Below are 23,861 nucleotides of genomic sequence, written 5' to 3'. Positions count from 1 at the left end.
GGATAGGGGCTGACTATACACAATAAATGAAAGATTTCCTTTCTCTGTACTGTTGAGCAGTTAGCAATTGTATGGCTGACCAGCAGACATTTCCCTGTGGGGTTCTGTGGACTATAGCTTTCCCTATTCCAATACATCAATTTTCACACTCAGCCCTGGCTGTGGAAGGTATGGGAAGCTGTGGAATAAAGTGAGAAGCTTTGACTGGTAGTTCTAGATCCATCGATATGGAAAGATCTGCAAAGGCTGCCCATTTACTTCTAAGCACAATTGAAAATGCTGATTCTTTACCTTTAAAGGGGCTTGGGGCTGGAATACAAGAAGGACAATTTCATCTTATGCTGTCCGGATCACCAGAGAGTTGCTTGATGAACCGTATTTAAGGCTGCTTAATATTATTTTAATGTCTGTTTTACTATTTAATGTTAATAATGGTTCCTGGCTTCATAATTGTGTTGTTCGATTGTTTTCATATCGTACGTCATCTACAGCCGATCTCTGGAGAGACGGCACACCAACTTCCAAAATAAATAAATCTTACACCGGTGCATCATGCCAAGATTGGCCTTAGAGGCAGAATTTGGGTTCTTCTTGCCTCTCCACAATATGACTGGGGTGTCAAGAATTTCATAGGGAATGTGTTTTGACAGTTGAACATACAGAGTTTGGTTGTCATGAACAGAAGGGAGCTGATCACCTAATTGTTTATCACCTCAGATGAACAGCTGGAATGGCAACTTCTCCCCAAACTTCTTGCTGATCCCACCCACCTGCTTCAATCTAATCAGAAGTTTAGAAGTAGCAATCAAAAGCCAACACCAACTAAGTTTCTCTGTCTGTTCTTCATCCCACCACCCAAAGAGCCTCTCTCATTTCCAGCAAGACTAAAGCATGGCAAGAAGCTTGGAGTGAAAATGAGTGATCAGTTTCTTTTCCCCATGCCCCAAACTCAGTTTTGTTGCAGAGGAAAAGAAACAGCCTGCTCTTGTTCTTTGCAACCCAAAGTATTTTCAGCACTGCTATCTTGGACTGCAAAGATAAGGAGCAAATTGTTCCTATTCTGTGCAGCCCTTTCAATCTATGAATTCTTAAAACAATTTTAATGGTGTTTGTTTGTTTATATTTGATTTGATAGACTGCTCTACCCCTGAAGGTTGATTTTAATGGTGATTTTATCATATATGCTTTAAATTGTTAGCTGCCTTGGTAGTCCTTGTGAGGCCAGAAAGGCATGATATAAATGTTGTAAATAAACAAACAAATAAAATGGTCTTACAGATTGGGCTGAGAGAGAGAGAGAGCAAGAGCAATCTGTTCTATTCTCTGCAGCCCAAGACAACAGCTTGGGATTGGGAAGGGTGAAGAAGCAGTCTGTTTTTTCTACCCGCACCCCTCAATTGAGAATATGAAAGAGTACTGATCTTCTCCTTATATCATAACCTCATAGCATGAGACAAATAGAAACAGATTGCTCCTGTTCTCCTTCAGCCCAAGATGTCTGGTTAGAAGGTGGGGATTGAGCCTGATTCTTAATTCCAGCTCTCAGTTGCAGAGGTAGAAGTGGCTTGTTTGTATCTCTGCTGCCAATATTGTGAACTTGGGTTTCAGAGGACAGGAGCAGATCACTGCTGTTTTCTTCAGTCAAGCTGTCCGTTTCAGTCCTTCTTTTCTCCCCGTATGAGACTGTTGAAAAGGGTGTGGAATAAATGAATTAATGAGTCCTACAGTTTTGGCTAACAATTTAGAATGCAGAGAAGAGAAGGGGAAGCATCTGGGTTTCTAATCCCCTTCCCCATTTTGCTGCATCTCAACAAGGATTGGATGCAGCAAACTTTCCAAACTGGGAGACTTCCTGCTGATCACTGCATTCAGCTGAGAATCAGTTCCTGTTCTGCCCCCACAGTATGCAGCAACATTTACCCAGCAGGTGATCACAAGCCAATTCCCAGCTGATCCCTCATCAGCTAGAAGTTGGCTTCTGATAGCTGCAAGTAACACAAACAGAAGTGACAAAATGCAAACAGCTTGTTGGTTAATTGGCTGCCTGACAGGCACTGGTGAACAGAATCTGACCTGAAGCAGCAGGTGATAAAACATCCCTATATGATGCTTTTTAATTGCATTAAAGAAGTTTCTGGAATTGAGGATGTGGGAAATAATTCCTCTTAAAAGTCACTTGCTCCCTTTTGACTTGTAAGATAACACCAGGACTCTATCTACCTTTTTTCCCCTAGTGAATGACTGTCTCTTCAAGGAACCATACCAAATTGCAGAACTCCATACCAGTACTAATTATTACATAGAGAACAGAAGTGCACATTCAGATATTTCTGTTTTAGTTTCTTATATATTGGCAGTCCTACGTGTGATTTTAAATTGTGGTCTTTTATGTATTTTTAAAAATTATTTTATTCACATTATAACCCACTTTGAGCACCCAAGGTTCAAGGGTGGCTGATAAATGTCTCCAATAAATGAAAACATCAAATAAATAAACATGTCCTAAATTCCCTGTTTCAATTCAGGTCAAACATATATGAAACAAAGCAAGGAACTTCTGAAATTTTGGGATTTTCCATATTTATCTTCCCAAATTTCAGGATTGTTTAGGATTAGACCTGATATATTTCCAATTACGATATATAAAAAAGAGAAGTCCAGTATATTCAAGACTCTGAAGGTCAGGTCTACCTCCATGGTTTCAAAGGCTGGTTCCTGGTATCTGGACTTGCTAGACCTGGTTCTGGTTGGACACCAGGACAACCATTCATTATTCAATATGGAAGCTGAATGGTTAAAGGTCCATTTTCTTCTCTGCATGACTACTAGGCAAACTGAAGACTCACAAGCCTGATATTTTCTATTACAGACTGTGAAGAGGTTATGTTGCTTTCCCTTGCCCGGCCTGGATCGGAATTCCCTTTTTTCTATCCCTTTGGTTCTCAGGTAAACTCTATTTCCTGGCCCCACCCCTGTAAATCAACTTCTGATCTACAACCATTTGGCCACTAGCTACCTTTGTGTAATTTATTCAAAGGTTTTTGGCTTCCTATTCGGAGATCAAAGGTCCTTCTCAGGCTAGTGTGAATCTGCCTGATACTGTAACTAGAACAACCTCTTCACACATACATAGCCACAGAAGTGCAATTTTAATCATGTCTGTTTAAACCCACAGACAAAGATTTCCCCAGCAGTTGCTATTTACAATCCTGCAACTGAAGATGCCCAGGACTACAGTTATCATATTCATTTGTGCGTCTAGATATACAGATGCTGCACTTGAATTAATCATGGATGAGTATTTGGATGTGCATCCCCGTTCTTAGGTCTAATATATAATGCACAGTTGGGTTCCTTAACCTGACTTTGATACTGAAAGAAAACAGCAGCAAGGAATTTGTTTTCCAAATGTCCAGGGCCCCAATTCAGATATGGACTGTAGTGCAGAAGGAAAAGCATACCTTGTGGTGTTTTTCCAACATTAAACTGGCCAGAGGCAGTTATTTGTCCAATTGGATGGCAATGCATAAACTTCAAACCAAGAGAGTGCCTAGTCAGCTGCCAACACTTTTCACATTGCAGTAGAAACAAGGAAATAGGATAGCGTAGGACAGAAGGTGGGCTGGGAATAATTATCTGCAATGGGAGAACTATAAAAGTTATTTTGGAAACTGATAGCCCAATCCAGAGCTGTTGGGCCGGTCGGGATGCTCTACTTCTTCCAAAGGGCGTTTCCATAACATGGAAAGTCCAAAAAGTTTTTTTAAAACCACAAACCTTAAATTTCTCTGTAGGGAAAAGCGGAGATATGTAATGGAAAACATATAATGTATCGCTGAGGCTGGATGTCAGGATTGCCATTTGCTGGGAGGGGGAATTGTTGGGGAGAGCTTTGGCTTTTTGCAGGCCCCACTGATCTGTTTCTCCAGCCTTGGAGCTCTGCGGCTGGACAAGCTCTCAGACTGGATTCTTTCCACTGTCTTAGTTCACATGTGGGGGTGGGGATTTGCTGCAACATATTATCAACAGTTTTGGCACCCTTTCGCCAGAACTGTCTTCTGCCGTCTTTCTCATGTCTTCAGTAAAATCCTTGAACCCATCGAGTGAGTTATTATCTGAACAGGGAAACTGACACTTGGGTTCACAGGTGCTAAATGGGCAGTGGAAGCTGACTACATTTGGCTCCACCCTGCCACACCTCTGCCAGGCTGATGCAGCCAGGTGCAGCACAGGAGAACCAATGTCAGGCCATGCACAGCACTCAGCTGTCTTGGGGTGCCATAGTGGCTGGGCTCTGGAGGATTTGCCCTTCCACCACGGTAAGTGGCCCGGGGAGAGTAAATATACCGGTGTAAGCCAATGCTGCCTTCAGAGGGAGATTTATGCCCCCCTCCCTGGATTGGAGATTAGATTATACACATTCATTAATAATATTTGATCCACTACACCACTTTTCACAATGGCATATAAATGCAAGTTTTTGCTTAATTGCACTTGATGTATGAAAACATAATGATAAGCCTCAACGTACTTTCCCCAATTTCTATTTTTAAAAAACCCTCCTCAACTTATCCTTCTTTTCCCCTTTATTATAATTAATATTCAGGCAAATAATAGCTTTGCAAGTGACAAAGGAAACAAAGTTTCCACCATTTCTGGGACATATGCTTTCAATGTTCTGTGACTTCTCTTGATACTAATGAAGGTGGCATCAATTTAGGACACAGCTAAAAGCTTTCTGAGTTAGTAATGCCTGGACTGTCAGGTGGTGAATTCAAACAATGGCCCTAAAAGGTCTTCCTTTAATGAAAGGGAAACACGTTTTATTTTCAGGACAAGGAATTGCAAGTTAAAAAAACGACAGTTATTAGCAGAAAGCTGGCAAGTCTAAAGGCTTTTAATTAATCCCAGGTCACTTTTATGACGCAAGTTTCCATCTCAGTGGGTTTTACCTAGTCAAACATTTAAAATAAATAAATGGTCTTGAGTGTACAGTTTCAAAGTTCAGCGCCATTTACAGAGCTCCCATTAGTGTCTGAGAGCTTAACTACAAACAGCTGAACACTGCTGATTAGAAGCCGCCTTATAACCACACAATCTGCATATTCAATTGAAAGTCAGAAACACTGTCATACGTGTTGTACTACTTACGTTCGAGAAAGGTTAAAAACTTGCTGGGGATCTCCATTCTGGATGATGTATGTTATAGGGTCACCCTCTCGGTCATTTGCCTTAAGAAGAGCAACACAAACCAGTGTTAGAGATTGTTATAGTCTCTGGATTATTAGAACCTCCAGATAATTTAGATTGTTACAGTCCCTCTTTTTATTGTCAGGATGAAAAAAAATCAATTGTGATGGACAGCACATTTTAAACACTAATCAGCTCATTCATAACAATTAAAGATGTGACAGCTTTGACTCTAGATCACTTGATAGTATATGCTTTGTCGCCTCTAGAGAACCGGCTGTACTTTGGCTGCACTGACAGTGCTCTCTCATAAGCATGATAATTACTTATCGGAATTTCAGGAAATTAGAATATTTGCATACTTAAGCTTTAATCAACAATGACTGACAGAATATGAAGTAATAAAGAGGCTTTCGGGAGGCGATTAATTCTCCAGCTTATTTTTCAAACTCACTCAGTAAGCATTATTTATAACTGCACATCTTAAAATAAACACAGCAACAGTGTTTAAATCTTGCACTAATTTTGGATGCTTCTTCAAATATGCAGCATAAAAAATCATGCTGGACAATAATATACTTTGAAAGGATGAAGAGGTTACTGGAAAACATAGTTAATTAGATGTATTACCTAAAAACATTTGAAAAGAAGTTATGTATGTTTTTAAAACATAGGGAACAATCCAGCCAAAGTGAAGTATATTTAAGTTCCACTTGATTTCAGTGGGTGCATTAAACATGCGCTAAACTTTGTGCCCCTAGTAGTTTTCAGTGTGGTTTAAACATGACTATCTCGGTGCTACCATTAATAAATAATTAAATGAGGTTACTGCCTTCCTAAAACTTCTAACTATATTTCAAATTATTTTACCAAGAGTTTAAGTAGTTCAATATGACAGGCAGTAATACTGACTACCATCCCTGCTTGCTTGTTAATGTGCATCTTGTTTTCATTTATTCTTCCTGATGAAGAGAATATGGATTACGTGAACTATAAGACTTGTCCAAGCAGGGTTTTCAATGTGGTGAATTCAGAGCTATGACAATGGATAAGGTTACAGTACAACATAAAGGTTATCCTTTCAGCCCCTGAGGGGAAAAAATGGGCCAAAATGCATTGGATGAACACTGACAATAATCTACTTTTCATGACACTATGTTCTAGTTACTGGACAATATTACCATGTTCTGATTTTACTAGAATGCATTTAAAGGCAAAGGACATACATCAGTAAATAAGTTGATACCATTTTTCTCAGCGAGTATCCTGAATGGTCTACATCAATTAGATGAACAGTACAGTCACTGATAGTCTCGTGATGGCTGGTTGTTCCTGAGGCTGGGATTTTTTTAATATATATTCATAAATATATATGCCTTTTTATATGCAAAAAAAGTCAACAGGTCCACTGTGTCCTGGCATGGTCATGTTTTGATGAGGATAACTACAACTCTTTAAATATCTGACTGCCAAGAAATGGGTAGCTTCCCTATCAGAGACGCTTGAACATATGCCAGTTCGACTCACTTATCCTGTGCCAGCAGTGATCAGGCAACCAATTAATTAGTGGACAGTTCAGCTGTTCTCAACCTGCTTATATGCATTTGCAGTAACATGCTACTTGCAGGCATCAGAAGCCGACATGCAGCTGATGAGAGTTGGCTTCTGAACTCCTGATGGGAAAATTTTGCTCTGTACCCAGCAAAGTTTTTTTAGGTGAGTGACTATCAGGAATCAACTTCCAGCTGATTTGTATTGTCGAAGGCTTTCACGGTCAGAATCACTGGGGTGCTGTGTGGCATCCTCTGAAGATGCCAGCCACAGATGCAGGCGAAACGTCAGGAGAGAATGCTGCTAGAACATGGCCATACAGCCCGGAAACCACACAGCATTCCAGCTGATTAGCTAGGTTCTTTTGATCTCCAACACTGGAATCTTTTCTGCCTCCTATAATTCCTGACATGCAACAAATCATGGTGAAGCCCAGATGATTTCCCTTTTCTTCTTCCTACCCCAAGCAGTCAGTTTAGGCTGCAATGAAAAGTAGGGAAACAAGCTCTTTTTCATCTTCCTCTGAGATTAAAAGCATTGCCATCTGTTTCATCTATCTTTAGGGTGTCCCTTTTGCAATGCAGAAATAAAAAGCGTTTCTTATAGCTCCAACTAGCATGGCGGGAGGGCAGAGATCACCTCTGCAACATAATTGTGTATCTGTTTTGCTGAGGGGATGTGGGGTAGCTAAGAATTTCACTTCCAGCTGATCTCCCGTCAGCTGTGAGTCAACTTCTGATCAATTGGCAGCTGTTCAAATTGCTCAATGAGATCCAAACATCCATGATCAGCTCACAGTAAAACAAAGTAAATTCATCTGCCAAAGTGGCTTGCTGAGAAATCTGTGACAGATCCCTGTCAGTTGTAGTAACTAGTAGACCTAAAAGTATCCATTTGCACCACAATGCTATAGACAACTGAAAGAGCAATTCCAAGTCATGTAACAAGATCCACTTGGGTAAAACCTTGTAATAATCATTGCTTGGAAATACCTTTTGGAAGTTAGATATGAGAAGCAGATCAAAAGGCTTATTTAAACTAGTCCCAATTTCTTTAATAGTGAGACAAGCAACTCATTGTACACTATGCATAAATGTTGAATTGTTGATATTGAAAGTTAGAACCAATGTTATGTAATGGTCTAAATGGTCATACCAAGACTGAATATTTGGGCTGGATTGTCACCAATATGCTGATGATATTTAGCTCTATCTTAAACTTTCAATGTATCCCTGGAAGGCTGAGGAAACCATGAACCAGTGTCTACAGGCAATTTGGGGATGAATGAAGGCTCATAAGCTGAAACTTAATTGCACAAAAGGGTGGTGCTACTATGGGAGGAAAAAGATCCAGGAATTGAGGTGTCTGATGTTCAGAACGGGGTTGTACTCCCACTAAAGGATCAAGCCCTTAACTTGGAGTTGCTGCTGGGACTAGGACCCCTAATGGATAAGTAGGTAGTGGTGGCGGCAAGGAAAGCCTTTTATCAGCTTTAGCAAGTGAGCCAGCTGCAGGCTTTCCAGGGCAAAAAAAGTATCATGCACAAACAAAAGAGGAGAACAAACTGAACCTCACAAAACTATTATTAAGTACCTAAAAGGTCAAGAGATTGTTTAGGGGCCACTCAAAAATGCCCAAGACTATTCATTGTACTAAATTTCTTCCTTACTGCTTTAAGAAAACAACACATTAAAGTCTAAAACATCTTTATCATAAAATCTGCCATTTTTAATGAATGAACATATTTCACATGAGACACTGCAGCCAGAGCATGCTGTTTCCGGTCTTCTCACTATACCATTTTGTGGGAACAGGGAAATGCACTATTTTCTAGCTTCAACACGCACAATGCGAAGCCCAGATTGGTTATGAGTACACATTCTTCCATGTCAAATGTATGCGTTGCCCTATTCATTCAAAATGTTGACTGTACTGACTGGAAGGTACACAGATAGTACAAAGTAGTTACACCAAAAAACATAATGTCTGAAAAGGACTGGTATAGCAATGGTTTTCACACTGTATTCTGTGCAGAACCCTGGGTTTCATGAGAAGCTTATTGTGGGGCCTCAAAGACAAGACATATAATGGTGGGTGAGTTTCCCTATAAGACAGATTGTCCATCACTACTGTTTTCTGCAACATGTAACCACAGAGTATTCTAACATGCACATAGTTTGTTTGGTTGTCCCAATAATTAGATCCTAAAGAACTGGCTGGCATCTGATGTATACTTAAAGTGTATCCTATAAAGCTTCCCACAATCTTCTGTGATGCATAGGTTTGGTGGCAACATGCAAAGGGTTCTACAGAGAAAGAAATGTGGAAAGAGTTCAGCGATCTTAAACATCCATAAGCAGAAAGAGCTCTGTAAATGCTTACATTGAAGCATTCTGTACCTGCAAATTTAGCAAAATGGCACCAATTCTCATAGCCTCACTGATCTCAAGACTGTACATCTGCTGGGGGAACCGAGGTGGGCTCTGATTGTTTGGAGGAAGGACCTCAATGTAAACAGTAGTGATGGAGCTCCTGCAATGACACAAAAATAACAAGACCAAGTCAAACATCATTTAAGACATGCCTTTTTCTCAGCAAACTGTATCATGTTATCCATTCTTCAGTAATAAACATTCTGACCTCCTTGTCACAACCAGCAAGAATTCTAGTTCAGCAACAACACCATTTGTTCTAATGGTGTATGCCATACTGCATGAACTGATCCCTATAGGAACAGAAATAGCTTGTTCATGTTGATTTCACAAAGTATATTGGTGTAGTAGTTAATGTTGCACTAGCACCTTGGAGATGCAGGTTCAAGACCTCTCTCCGCCATGGAAGCTTGATAGCCATTCATCTTCTCTTAGTCTAAGCTACCTCATAGGGCTGGTGTGAACAGAGAACCACATACACAACCCTGTGCTCTATGGAGAAAGAGGGGACTAAATAAATAAAGTATATAATGTATTAACTGATATTTAACAGGTCTCATTATTTAAATTTCAGCCTACGGAGAAACAATTTCACACGTCCCCTTCCTAATTTTAGTAGAACTAAGATTTTAAAGATTATCAAAATATTATCTTTGGAAGTTAAAAAAAGAGATGGATCTACTTCAATTAATTCTATGTTACTGACAGACTTAGGAATATGCTGTAAGAAATATTTTATTTTTTAAAAAAATATGTTATTCATTCTCTGCTTGTGTCACTACATTCAAAGTGGATCTCCCTCATTATGTTCTAATCTAGGCTGTCCACTTTATTGTTAAAATAATCACTGACAATCTTGCTTCAGATGTTAATAAAGTGATATACTTGCTGACTGACCCTTATGTGTCCTATAGAGTAGCTCTCATTGCACTGGCAGCAAGGAAAATTAGAGCCAAAGAGTCTATAAAGAAAGCATCTACTCTGACTGAAAATGTTTTATTAATGAAAGGTTGTATTTTAACATGGGCCCCTTCCGCACACGCAAAATAATGCATTTTTAAACCACTTGCACAACTGTTTGCAAGTGGATTTTGCTATTCTGCACAGCTTCAAAGAGCACTGAAAGCAGTTTGAAAGTGCATTATTCTGCATGTGCGGAATGAGCCATATATTTTCAATGTTAACACTTGTGTGTGTGTGTGTGTGTGGGGGGGGTGTTCTGTCTTTTGTTTCTTTTTATATTGTAAGACCCTTTGGCAAAATACAATAAAATTTTGCTACTATTGCAGTGTAAGTCAAAAACAATCAATTTCAAATTGACTATACGTTTTTGTTTAGTCTATGCCTGTATTGGTTAGAGTTACTTCTATTTTAGGGAAGTCATGCTACGTACTCTCCTGCTAGAACAAGGCTGAACTTGCCCTATAAAATGGGAGAATCATAGGGGTGCTAGTCCCTAGGTAAATCCTGGGAATCCCCTGTAATTTCACCTAATCTCCAGACTACAGAGATCTGTCCCCTCTGGAGAAAATGGATGCTTAGGAGGGTAGACTCTATGGCTGTTTCCACACAGCCCAATAACAGCACCCTAGGGACGATAAAAACTGCATGGAAGCTTGCTAGCCATTCATCTTTCATGTTCTTTGTCTGAGATAATAATCCCAATTATTGCTTTACCCCATATCCTTAGACTATTCAGATCAGAAAACACAGAAAGATAGAAGGAGGAAAGAAAGTACACATTAACTTGCACCACCACATTACTGGCTCTAGGATGCTTCTGGCCAGTTGCAACTCCCACTCCCACATCCTCCTCTTCACCCTGACCTCTGCTGGTTTTTGGATACCACAGCAACCTGAAACAGAGCCTGAACTGTAATGACATGTTTTTGGTAGTGTCCATGCATGCCAGTCCCCATAGCTCAGAGTTGGGGGAGAGAAGAACGCTTAAAGATTGAATACTGGCAGACTTATAATTAACACAGTGCAATTTATAAAGTGAAGAAAACACTCACCATAGGCACTGAGTTTCTATTGATTGCTACAGGGTGCCAAAGGTTTCAGTGTTTAGAATAGATTTAGTTTCAAAACTAACACTGAAGCAAACAATCAACCCTCCAATTTACCAATAATTCCTTAGGTGCCACAGTAAGAAAAGGTATAAACATTCTCAGAAGGTCTCCCAAGGATGTCACAGTTATATTTTATTTGCATTATTATTAGAATGATTGAAGGTGTACCCCCGCATGCCATTTTTGCAATTAATCCTCATAAATTAATGAAAAACACTGCCATGAAACTAAAACTATTCCTAATTAACAATTGATTTTATGATCAGTGCCAGTGACATGGATCTTACCAATACATATGTGTCACTAATACAGTTGCAGTAGAAAAGGCCCCTTCCTTCTTTTTGCCCTTCCCCCCAGGGCGAGTGGGTAGGCCACAAACAGATGATGGTCCCCCTTCCCCCTCCCTCTCCACCAGTGTGGGTGGTCATGACCGGATGATAGGCCCTTACCCCTCCCTAGGGTGGGTGGGTCATGACCAGATGATAGGCCTGCTCCCAGTGCTGGGATTCAGCAGGTTCGCACAACTTCAGCAGAACCGGTTGTTAAAATGGTGCTTGTAAGCAACCAGTTGTTAAATTATTTGAATCTCACCATCAGAACCAGTTGTTAAATTATTTGAATCCCACCACTGTCTGCTCCCCACTGCTCTTTCCTCCCTCTTTTCCCAGGGTGGGTGGACCAGGACCAGAGGATAGCCACTTCCCCTCTTTACCTCTCCCCTTCCCTTCCCTATACAAACAAACAAATACATGTCATCATTTATTATATGAGCATTCCTGTAGATAGATTGGCTAGATAGGTAAACAGCTCCTTTATGAGTAGATCAGATCTACACAGCTCAAGCAGCATTGACTCAAGAAGAATCAGTTTAGAAATGGGAGGGGAAGTGGAATAAGTAACTTCTGACATTCACATTTGGTCCTAAATTATGTGATTAACCAGAGAAGGTAGATGCAGCCAACACAGGCAGCAGTGTTGCCAAACAAAATGAAGAATGCTCAGGTTTCCCCTAAAATTCTACTAGGAGGTGAATAAAGGATGAAGCATGTACATGCAATACACACAACAAAATCATTGTTCATTCAGGTGCAGCACTGTGGATGACAGAATGGCTTGAATGCTGTAAGCCATCTGTGATGGACTAAGTGCAGTTTTGCCTAAAACAACTTACTGATTAGTCAGAGTGAGGTACTCTGATTGGACAAGTAATTGTATGATGCAGTGGCGGTGAGGTTAACTTCCTGTCTGAAGAATTTGGGAGGTGTAGACAAATTTTCCAGCGGATGTGTTACACATGAGTAGATCACCCAGCAGTATGCAAACCAGGAACAGCACACAGGCACACAGTCTACTGCTAAGATGTTCCTTTGTTGTTGCAATACAAACTAACAAAATGCTTCACCAGGCAACAGATGTTTCAAGGCACCACTCCTCTGCCTTCTGTGCGCTACATATATACAAAACATTTACCTATCAGTGCAGGTGTCTTATCAGTTGCACACAGCTCAAACAGCTGCACACAGCTCATATTATTGCACATGGCACTGTCCAAGGTCGGACATAACTGTCATGTAGATTTTGCACATCTAGTCTGACACTTTGACAGCACCTGACATTTTGGTCTTGAGTGTTCCTGCTGTTAAGTGCTGTCTGCCTTACCTGTGTGTGAAAAACTAAAAATATCTGAGGGAAGTAGTCAGTCAAAATGTGGGACTGCTACTGTTAGCCTGAGTGCTGGGAGAAAGCTACTATATAAATAGACAAAGTATACTGGTGGAAGGGTTTATTGGAGGGTTAAATTGTAAGGCCATAATGAACCAGGATAGTGATATGGCTCAGTCTAATCTGGCTAGGGACCCCTCAGAGGAAGACTCAGATGGAGAGGAGGGAACAGTTTTGGGTCCAGATTCCCAGGCACTGCCTATAAATGCAGAGCCAGAGCTGTCAGTAGTTTGTGCAGGACCAGGTCCAGAGGCTCCAGCGAAGCATTCAGGCGGAGATCCACAGCCACGTCCAAGCTCTGAAATTCCCTAGCCAGGATCTAGCTCCGAGACTCTTCAGCCTCTTGATACTAAGCCATAGGGGACCCTGCCAGCTCTGTCACTCCTGCCCCCACCTGTCTCCTGAGTCCCAGGAGCAATGCAGGAGGACACTGTGTGCTAGTTTACTGCAAAGGAGGAGCAACAGCAGGTTAGCAACTATGGGGTAGGCTAAATTGGATGCAAAGTCTTTGCAGGAGCCAGACTAAAGTAGGTTATTGCAAGAGGTTATTGCACTAGTGAATGGGAGGCTGGCTATTAAAAGGAGGTTGAAGCTGAGCTAGCTGGTGGCAGCAATGTTGTGGTTCAGTTTGAAAGTCACTGTTTCTAGCCTTTTCTTGGTTTCAGGTTCTGTGCACATATCAAACAACTGAACCAGCTAAAAACTGTGTCTGGACTATCTTTGTTCCTGAGGGCTTGTCTACGACAGATAGGAATATCTTCTAGTGAGATAAAAAATCTTGTACACCAAGGGGTCTGGAGTATTGGAATTTGCTTTGGTTTACCTCAGTAGAGCGTTTATGTTTTAATTTGAGAGGTTTTTTTTCTGTGTGGGCTGTGTGAGGGTACTATGTATAAGTACCAAACCAGTGTTAGGACCCTGTTAAGAAGTCAAAAGCCAGTACCATCTGTAAAGTTAAAGGAATGGTACAATCTGTGAAACATCTAAGAAACTATAGCGTCTAAGCTGAACTGAAACTGGATAATCTTATTAAGTGCTGAGCTGAGAAACAAAACCTCTGTGCCAACCTCACATATATTTATCTTGCCTCTTGCCCTATTTGCCTCATCAAAATCCATCTCCAAGTCATTATTCCTCCTTTCCCATCTCCTCCCTTGGTTAATAAATCTAGAATCTTTCAGTTTTAAATCTCCTTCAAGTATTTATTTTAGAGTGCCATCAAAATAATGCGTTTTCAAACCCTTTTCACAACTGTTTGCAAGTGGATTTTGCCATTCCACACAGCTTCAAAGAGCGTTGAAAGTAGTTTGAAAGTGCATTATTCTGCTTGAACAGAATGAGCCTTAGTGAGGGATGCGCCTGAAAAGGAATAAAATCATCAGGCATCCTTCACCTTCTGGGTGTGTTACAGATCTGAGGGGGGAGTGCTTAAACCAAATACTACCATTTTTCTGAAGCACCTCAATCCCTGCAGGGGAAAAGGCAGGAAAAGAACTGACAGGACAAGTTAGTGAGTGGTTCCCTGCGTGAAGAAGATTAAGAAAGTATTGGGAGGGGAGAGTCCATTGCAAAGTGGTGACAAGTGCTGGGATATGAATAACAGCACTCAATTCAGTACCCTTGTTAATAAAGTAAAACATATTTTAAGTCTTTTTGAGAAAAAAATCAAATCAAATCTTCTCAGAAATGGTACTTCCACATAAAGCTCAATCTGCACAAAGAGATGGGGACCCAGGAGTTTGAGGTAGTAGTGATGTGAATCCTAACCAGGAGTTGGGGGAGATGAAATTAAAACTTGAGATGGTTAGGACTGAGGCAGAAAAAGAAATAGGCTGAAATGGAAACAGAGAAAGAGATCCAATTAGCACAATTAGAAGCTGAAAGGGCAGAGAAAGGAAAGGAGGCTGAAAGAATGCCCAAAAGAGAGAGAGAGAGAGAAGCCAGGACTGAACATGAGAAAGAAATGCATGGTTTGAAGATCAGGAACTATAGTTATGGGCAGAGATACCAAAGAGAGGTGGAGAATTTACCTAAGTGAAACAAAAGAGGTTTCCACATTATCAGAAAGACAATGACGTAGAAGCTTTTCTTTTTAGTTTTGAGAGGGCCTGTAGAGATTTGCAGGTGCCTGAGGAGGCCAGAATGATTGATCTGCACTCAAGAGATATGTAGTGGCCTTAGTGAGGTTTATGCTGAGATGCAGGATGAAGAAACTTCTGATCATGTGCTCTTCAAAGAAAGAGTGAGAGTACATTTGGACTTACTGCTGAATAAAGCAGAAAGAAACCTTCAAAGAAATCAAACAAAAGGCTGGTGAAATGTTTTCTCACCCGGGGTGCAAGCTGGACAGAGCCTTGAACTAGTTGCTAGAGGGAAGTAAAGTAGGGACATTTGAGGAACTGAAACAACTAATAGGCCTAAAGCAGTTCTACAAAAAAGTTTCCCTTTATCCTTTTGAGAGATAAAAAGTTTAAAACAGAGGAAGAAACAGCCAACTTACCTGATGAGATATGCGGGAGGAGGGTTTATATTTCAACCTCTTATAAAGAACAGTGAAATTTGGTGCCCCTAAGAGAAAGTCAAGCCAACTAACACCAATTCTGTGAGGTGGTACATTCCCATACAATATAAGAGGTAAGGGATTACCTGTTATCTCCATCAGGAAGAGGGACATATAAAATCACAGTGTCCAAAGTTACAAAAGGCTAGGACTCAGACAACTGCCAAAAAAATTCAAGTCATTAAAAGAGCAGAGCTGTCACAGAGCAATCCACTGAAACTCCTAACAAGAACCACCCTGTCAAAGCATCAAAGGTTTTACAGGCCTGGAGAGTTAAAGAGCAGATCAGTAGGCATCTTATGGAGAATGTGACAGTGAATGAACAACAGCTGAAAAGTTTGAGGGATGCAGAGGCTGAAGTCACTCTAATAAAGTCAGGCCAAATGTTCCAGCCCAAACCTTTAAGACCGTGGTGGCGAACCAATTGGCCATGCTGGCAGGGGCTGATGCGAATTGTAGTCCATAACATTTGGAGTGCCAAAGATTCGCCACCACTGCTTTAAGATAAGGGGGATTAGTGGCCGAGCCTTTGAACTAAAATTGGCAGAGGTCTCTACAGAGTACAAGGATTTCCATGGAAAGTGGATAATGGGAGTCTGGGAAAACATTGACATGCCCATTTTATTGGGAAATTGTTTGGCTTCATAAGCTAAAATTGTTTATGCAATTACCAGTAGAAACACTAGGCCTGATTCAGGGGTGTCAAACTCGTGTTCCTCCAGATGTTCATGAACTACAATTCCCAACAGCCCTTCTTAACGTGAGCACTGGCTATACTGGCAAGGGCTGGTGGGAATTGTAGTTCATGAACATCTGGAGGGACACGAGTTTGACACCTGTACTCCAGATGCTGCTATGAAGGCAGATCAGAGACACCTAGAGGAGAGTGTAGGAATTAGACTAAGTCTAATTGCTACCCATACTAATGCTCAAGAGTTTCTGATGGAACAGAGACTAGATGAATCCCTTAAAGATTTGTGGAAAGAAGCTGAAACTTCTGAAGAAGTTACTAAAGAACAACTTGTTCAGTACAAGCTCACAGAACAGAGACTGTACAGAATTTCTATGAGGCATAAATGTGCTGCTATCTGGGAGAGGAGAAAACAGTGATTCCCAGGAAATACAGAATGTAACTGTTGCAGCTAGCACACAAGGCAACAATGCCAGCCCACTTGGGAATAAATAACCCGAGAGAGAGGATGCAAGCTAGGTTTTATTGGCCTAACATGGGGAAGGATATCTGTGAGGTTTGCAAGTCCTGCATGACATCTGGTGGGCAAGGCAAAGGGCAAAGCTAATCAATTCCTTCGACAATACAAAGCCTTCGACAATACAATTCCTCTGGTAGTTGAGTCATTTACAAGAACTGATATGAACAATGTAGGACCAGTATCTAGAACAACCAGATGGGGGAATGAGTACATCTTGACTGTTATGGACTATGCCACCAAGTTCCCAGAAGCTGTACCTTTGCAAGGTATCAAAGCAAAGACTATGCCAGATGCCTTGGGGTATGTATTTACAAGGCTATGGTTCCCACAAGAGATGCTGACAGAGTTGGACAGAAGCTTCATGTCACAGGTGATTAAAGAGAGTGAACTATCTAACTACTAAAACGTACCACCCTTAAAAGAATGGTTTGAACAAATGTTTTAATGTGGTATGCTCAACCAGATATTGTTTAAACAAGGTCAATTAATTTTTTTTATTTTTTAGGGAGAAGTCATGTGAACATTCACATGCTTATAAAAGTGTTATGTGCATAATAATATTGCAGACATCTATATTTGTGCATTCAACTCAGTTTTGGGATAAACTGGATCTCAAATCTGCATTTTGTGAATGTATATGTTGTACTTTGCCCTTCTTGATGCAAAACCTTATTTTTTTTGGGGGGGGGGCATTGCAAAAAACATGCAAATTAGGTCAAAATATTCCAATAATCCATGAAAATATTTTAATGTACACTAGGAAACCACTTGTTTGTTTGCATGTCTATCAAATAGCCATGATAAAAGAGTTCATCTTTTCCTATTCTGCGGTTCCCAGATATAACAAGTTGAGATGAGAAACTGAATGACTTCGCTGGTGCAAATGTAAGTTTCCATGGAGTGTATTTCATTGCTTGTCCAGTGTTTGCACAGCTTGTAATTTGTGCACCAAATTGAGCTAAGGCACAGTACAAGATTGTATCTTCAGGATAAAAGGTTACCTCCAGCTCAGCGATCCTTTCAGTTCCAAGATATTTGGAGATATTACTGTTGCATGATAGTAGGCAATTTACAGAACAAACAATTTTGTGTTGAAGCTTTTTCTCTTTTTCTCTGTTATATTCTCAGTCTTTTAAACAAACACACAGTTACAAATATAGATGCAGCAAACTTAGCATAACTGTTTATGTTAAAAAACAAACAAAACTATTCTTGTACTGTGAACTGGATATATACAAACACCAGTAATGATCATAAGTGCATTTATTTGTATTAACAAGTCACAGTAGCACAACTACTATGAATAATTTTGCATGGAACACTTATCGTCAATGGCCTTAAAAGGAAAATACAATTAGCAAAGAGCAATTTATATGCCTCATTCCAAGGAAACCAAATCAATGTAGTCATGTTCTTTTGATGATAATTATGATCCTTTACACCTTTTTATGAATTATATTGGGAAAGGTTAATTTCTCAGCTATGAGCAGGTTAAGAAAAATGTAATTATAATGTTAATTACCTTCTCTGTGCACGTGGAGCACTGTCAGATGCTCTGACAGTGAGGGCATAAGAACGCCCTACTGACAATACAACTCCGGATGCAATGGTGACAAGGCCTGTTTGTTCATTGATTATGAAGTCGCCCTGATCCCCAGTCAGGATTTCATATATAATTTGCCCATTCGTCCCTTCATCTGCATCCATGGCAGTGAGCTGCAATTGAAAATCAAAATACAATTTTTTCACGCTAGGAGCTTTGTCAGAACAAATATCCTTATAGCTTATAGTGCTAGAAAAGTAAAGCCGCTTTGTAGGTACTGTGAAACCATCATGACTGAGAGAAAACAAAACAGAAGTCCATTAGTGTCTTAAAACTAACAACATTTATTCCAGCATGAGCTTTCATGAGTCAGAATTCACTTCTTCAGATGCAGTGGGGAAAAAAGAAAATATTTTTCCTTGTGTTTATCCAGAAAATTACAGAAGGGGAGGGAGGAAAAGGCAAGGGGACACCTGGTATCATAAATCAGGTATGATTCTCAATGTCAGGGATGATCATGAATGTCAGAGATTCTAGCATTTTTTCTGTGTAGTAAAAAACAAACAAAAAAGCAATAAAGGAGAGTATATAAAATCATTAAGGGAGAAGCAGTGTGAGAAAATTAAGCGACATCAGTAGAGTTGCTAGCTCTAGCTTGGGAAATTCCTGGCAATTTGGGGGATGGTGCTGGGGGCAGGGATCAGGGACGTAGGTAAGGGGGAGTTCTCAGGTTCAACCCCCCCATTACATGTCCAAAGCTCCGCCCACCCGTTTGTGGTTTTTTAATTTTTAAGTGTTTTTGGATTTTTGGCCTGCAGGGGGTGCAATTTTAGGCTAGCAGCACCAAAATTTCAGAGATTTGTTGGGAGACTCTCCTGATGATACCACCCAGGTTTGGTGAGATTTGGTTCAGGGGTTCCAAAGTTATGGACTCACGAAGGGGGTGCCCCATCCCCCATTGTTTCCAATGGGAGCTAATAGGAAATGGGGGCTACACCTTTGAGGGTCCATAACCACCGAGGCCAGGGTTGGAGCTTGGGGAGGCATGACCACGCCCCCAGGGGTGGGTAGGGCATGGCCTCATCCCTGAACTCCCCCCATAAATCTATACCTACGTCACTGGCGGGGAGGGTTGGAAACACTAGTGCTGGCAACCCTTGGAAGCTTGGAAGGTGAAGCTGTAACAAACAGCATTGCATCAAAGCTGGAAATGAACCATGACATCAGAATGGTGTTTTAGGATTCTCTTGAAATTCTATGGAAAAAATACAGTTTGGGGTGAATTTTAGAGCATCACATCATACAAGTATTGTTAAAAGGCCACTTGCACAGAGTTGTGAAATCTGGAAAAGGGTTTCTGGCCTCTATAATGTGCTCCACATTCTTAAGGTTTAAACATCTTTGAAGATATGCATTCTTTTGTCATTTTAGAATTTCCCAGTGAACTTGTACATTGCAGTTACACTCATAAATGCATTTTACTAACAAAAGGTGATGACAATTTCAAAGTGTTATAACAATCTCCCCTAGATCGTGTGTGTGTATGGTGTGGGGGGGGGCGGGGATGTACCACTTAATTATTTCAATACATACTTTGAATGAGACCAGGTTTTACAGTGACAATGGATAGTGAAGCTGACAGAATACACAAATACATAAATTAATAAGGTTAATTACATTTACAAATGAAAAAGCTTTGAAATGCTAAGTTATCTGAATAACATTTTGAGGGCAAAATGATGCCTGAAAGGCAGAATTAAAGTCAAAGAACTGTCAAAACATAATGTGATTTTGAAAACTCAAACTACAGGTGTCTTCAGCTGATATGGTTCTACAGTTTACATGATTCTGGAAATGTTTTAAAGTTTAAATCAAACTGCAAAAAGATCCATTCAGCTTTCCCTCTATATCTTCATCATGCAGTTGAAGTAATTTTGTTCATTAAACATGTGGAAAGCTCACTCATTGACAATGATAAACGTGTTTGGCTGTTGCTTGGGGAAAGCCAAGATTTGCATTTTGCAAATGAGAAGCTGTAAGAAATCTTCATAGTATCCTGTTTTCACAATGCCACATAGTTTATGGCTGTGCCAATTTCGATTTTGCAATCACTTTAACAAAGGTTAGGCTGGGCAGACAGAACTCACTTTACAATGATTTTTCTTTCTTTTTTTTTAGCCAATGTGTGGAAAAACTAATAAGACACCCTGACTCCAGTAGTTCCACATCTGTCATGAACTAAAAGTTCAAGCAAATTGGTCTGATTCCCAAATGCCTAACATGATTACTTCTTGCTGATCTGAATTGAAACCTGCAGTTGTGTGCCAAATGGTGCTGCCTTCCAACAGCCACACTTAGAATAACGATTCTAGAAAAACAAATCTACTTTCCCAAAGTCATACACCATTAGCACACATTTATTTTTGCAATTCAGATAGCCTGCTGAAAATTACCATGTCATAGTGCAGCTGATACTTTTGGATCAATATGATGCTGGGCTCTACCATGACAAGTTCAGGCAGCTATTGCACATGGGTTCTCCCTTTGTTTCTCTGCCTTGTAATTACACTCATGTTATAACGCATTATTCCACGGTAACTTTAAGGATGCTAAATTCACTTCACAGTTACTCAAGGATACACCTGCATAAGGAATTCCTTCTATTTTTACTTCACTGCTTGAGCACCAACCACTGAACTGCCTAAGGTTTGAAATTTGCATTTCAAGAGGTTATTCTAAATAGGACAGCAAGAGAAAATTCAGTTCAAAGATCTGTAACCAGTCAGTGAACAGACCTGTAACCAATCAATGAACAATGCAGCTCCACCTACTTCTGATTCTCTCTTACCCATGTGCTTGTATTCTTCTACTCTGTGGGAATAATGATCAGGAATTTCCACTCTGGAAAGCCAAGAATTCTCAACTGTTTTCTACTTTATTCAGGTTTAATAGCTCATCAGGCAACTATTTAAGAATTTAAAACAACAGTAAAGTTTTTTATTCAACATCAACCATACATGCTTAACAAAATGAACTCAGAAACAAACCTAGTTTATGGGTATCTGAAGTAGCTGAATATTTTGACAAAATTGCCACACCCCGACTACAGATAAAATTGACCCTGAAGTGAATGTAATGTTCCTTTACAGTGTGATTAAAGTGAACATGAGCTCAGACTTATTCCCTAAGATGCAGAAACAAAAAAAGTAACACGGTAGAAAAGTAAGCAGCAGATGACATACGCAAACAGACAAACAAGATAGATAAATGCACAAAGTCCAACAATGTTGAATTCTCTGTTGCAAACAAGCACTGTACACCTATAACATAATTTATATGCAGGACAAAGATATTTATCTATTTAGACCAAACAGATGCTTAAAAGGATTTTCCAGTAAAAAAGGGGAGGCAGATTGGAAGTCTAACAGATGAATCCCTGTCTTTGAACAACTGAATATCATTGCAATTCTTGGCTGAGTGCTCATTAGCTACAGATAATGCAATATTGTTGGACTTTGTACATATGTCTATATTATTTGTTTGTGAATGTCATCTGTTGTTTATTTGTCGAATCCCCACTACTGTCTTAGCCAGGTTTCAGAATGCAAACTAGCCAGGTTTGAGGGATGACCTCCCCATTGCTTGCGTGGCAGATTCCATTTCTGGTGCTCGTTCTCCCTGTTCTTCCGTGTTCCGGCAAGACCTGGTTGTAATGGGGGGCATAGACCCCATTAACACGGTTCAGAGCTGATCCGAGGGGAGGGACAAGGGTTGAAACCCTGACTCGTTTCCCGCCCTGGAGCATGACGTGGAATTTGGGCAACCAATCAGCACTGCGATGCACGCGCAGCCTTTCCTTGATTTTGTTTTCGCTTTTGCGATTGGCCAGCAGAAGGGGACACATGCGCAAGCACACAGAAAACGTTTGCCCATTCACCGTTGAAATGTTTAATGATAAAACGTGAAATACCACTGATAACCCTTTAAGCAGCATAAACTTTTGTAAACATAAATGTCAAACTTTTACACGTTAGGTTTTTTGAGCACGCCCCAACAAGGTACATTTCCGCAGGGGAAAAAGGTCCTGCCCCATCAAGCCACGCCAGCCAATCAGGGGAGACCAGCAAAGCGAGATCGCCTGGTAGTGGGGCTTGCTAAGAGTTCTGTAACCGGGTGTGTCTGCTGCATTGACACTGCGGTGGGGAGGAGAAACTCCGATGAAGAGGGCACGGTTTCACAACAAACAGGTTTTGATCTGCGTTCAATTTTCAAGTGGGAATTCAACCACTGTTCTACTGTTACCATTTCTGTTTCTGTTATCTTAGGAAATAAGTCTGAGCACATATTCTCTTTAATTGCACTATAAAGAAATATTACATTCACTTAGTAGTGAATTTAATCTGAAGCCTGGGTGGAGCTGGTTTGGGTTTATTCTTTGGCTTTGACTCTGCTACGCTTCTCAATTTTTGTACTTTTGAAAATTTTAACAACTATTATATTTTTGAATATTTTAACTCCCTGGCACCTGCGCATTTGGAATGATAAAAGAAAACATGTAATAACAAATCAACCACTGACAAGGAGCAATCACAAAAATGTTGTTCTGGAAGAATCCCACCAAGACACCCTTTCATCTGTCCTGTAGGTAGGATATTAGAGTGTGCAAGCATATGTACCATCTTAATTTAGGTATTGTCAGCATGTAAGGATAGGACGGGAATTAAAATGTGGTCAAGTATTTAAATCCTAGAAGGAGTTGGGAATGTTTTCATTTGGCATCTTTTTACCACATAATACAATACGGAGCAAAGTCATGCCATTTCAACATGGCCTAGGGTTGCAACCTCCCGGTGAAGCCCTGAGATCTCCACTAGTACAGCTGATTTCCAGACAACAGAAATCAGTTCCCCTTGAGAAAATAGCTGTCTCTGGAGGGTGGGCTCCATGGTATTGTGCCCTGATGAGGTTCCTCCTCTCCCCCCCAACTTAGGCTATTTCTGCACAGCCATGGAAATGAACCTCCACAGGCATAAATTATGCCAGGGGAGGCTCGGGGACTGTTCACACCGTAGCGTACAAGCAGCCCCAACTTTTTTCCCAGCCAGAGAGGCAGCTCTGCACAGAGTCGCCTCTCCTTCGGTCCCCTCCATTCACCTCTTCTTCCAGCATCACTCTGGAGGGCTGGAGGGACACGCCCATGCTATCCTCTGACCACCAGCAGTCGGAGGGCAGCATGGGCATGCCCCTCCAGCCCTCAATAGCAATGCTGGAAGAAGAGGTGAGGGGAGGGGAGGGGAAAAGCAGCATCTTCCCGTCGGTGCAGTTCGCACTGCGCTGGCTTGAAGATGCCTCTTAAAAAACCCCTTACTCATTGAGTGAGGTTTAAAAGCGACACCTTTGCGCCGCTTGGGGGAGACAGCACCCCAGGGACCGGTTTTCCCCATCCCTGGGGTGCTGCTTTTTGGGCGTGTGGAAACGGTCTTAGTCTCCCAAACTCCACCCTCAAATCTCCAGGTATTTCCCAACCCAGAACTGGTACTACACACTCAGAGTACCATGTTCAATCACACCCCAAACATT

General features: G+C 40.8%; 1 protein-coding gene across 5 annotated transcripts in view; it reads right to left on the bottom strand.

The window, feature by feature from the left end:
* The window catches only part of PCDH15 (protocadherin related 15), a 904,280-nt gene that overhangs the window by 212,226 nt on the left and 668,193 nt on the right, over positions 1 to 23,861 (bottom strand). For all 5 annotated transcript variants that reach the window (XR_007245346.1, XM_048507034.1, XM_048507035.1 and 2 more), the window contains 3 exons: positions 18,261 to 18,454; positions 9,141 to 9,273; positions 5,152 to 5,231 (listed from right to left, as the gene is read on the bottom strand). Coding sequence is in view for 4 of the 5 variants with exons in the window: in XM_048507034.1 (XP_048362991.1) it covers positions 5,152 to 5,231; positions 9,141 to 9,273; positions 18,261 to 18,454 (407 nt within the window). In the remaining variant the exon portion in view is untranslated. The remainder of the gene's footprint in view (positions 1 to 5,151; positions 5,232 to 9,140; positions 9,274 to 18,260; positions 18,455 to 23,861) is intronic.

The sequence above is a fragment of the Sphaerodactylus townsendi genome, linkage group LG08 (assembly GCF_021028975.2).
Source record: "Sphaerodactylus townsendi isolate TG3544 linkage group LG08, MPM_Stown_v2.3, whole genome shotgun sequence".
NCBI classification, from domain to species: domain Eukaryota; kingdom Metazoa; phylum Chordata; class Lepidosauria; order Squamata; family Sphaerodactylidae; genus Sphaerodactylus; species Sphaerodactylus townsendi.
This window is presented reverse-complemented; position numbering and strand designations above follow the sequence as displayed.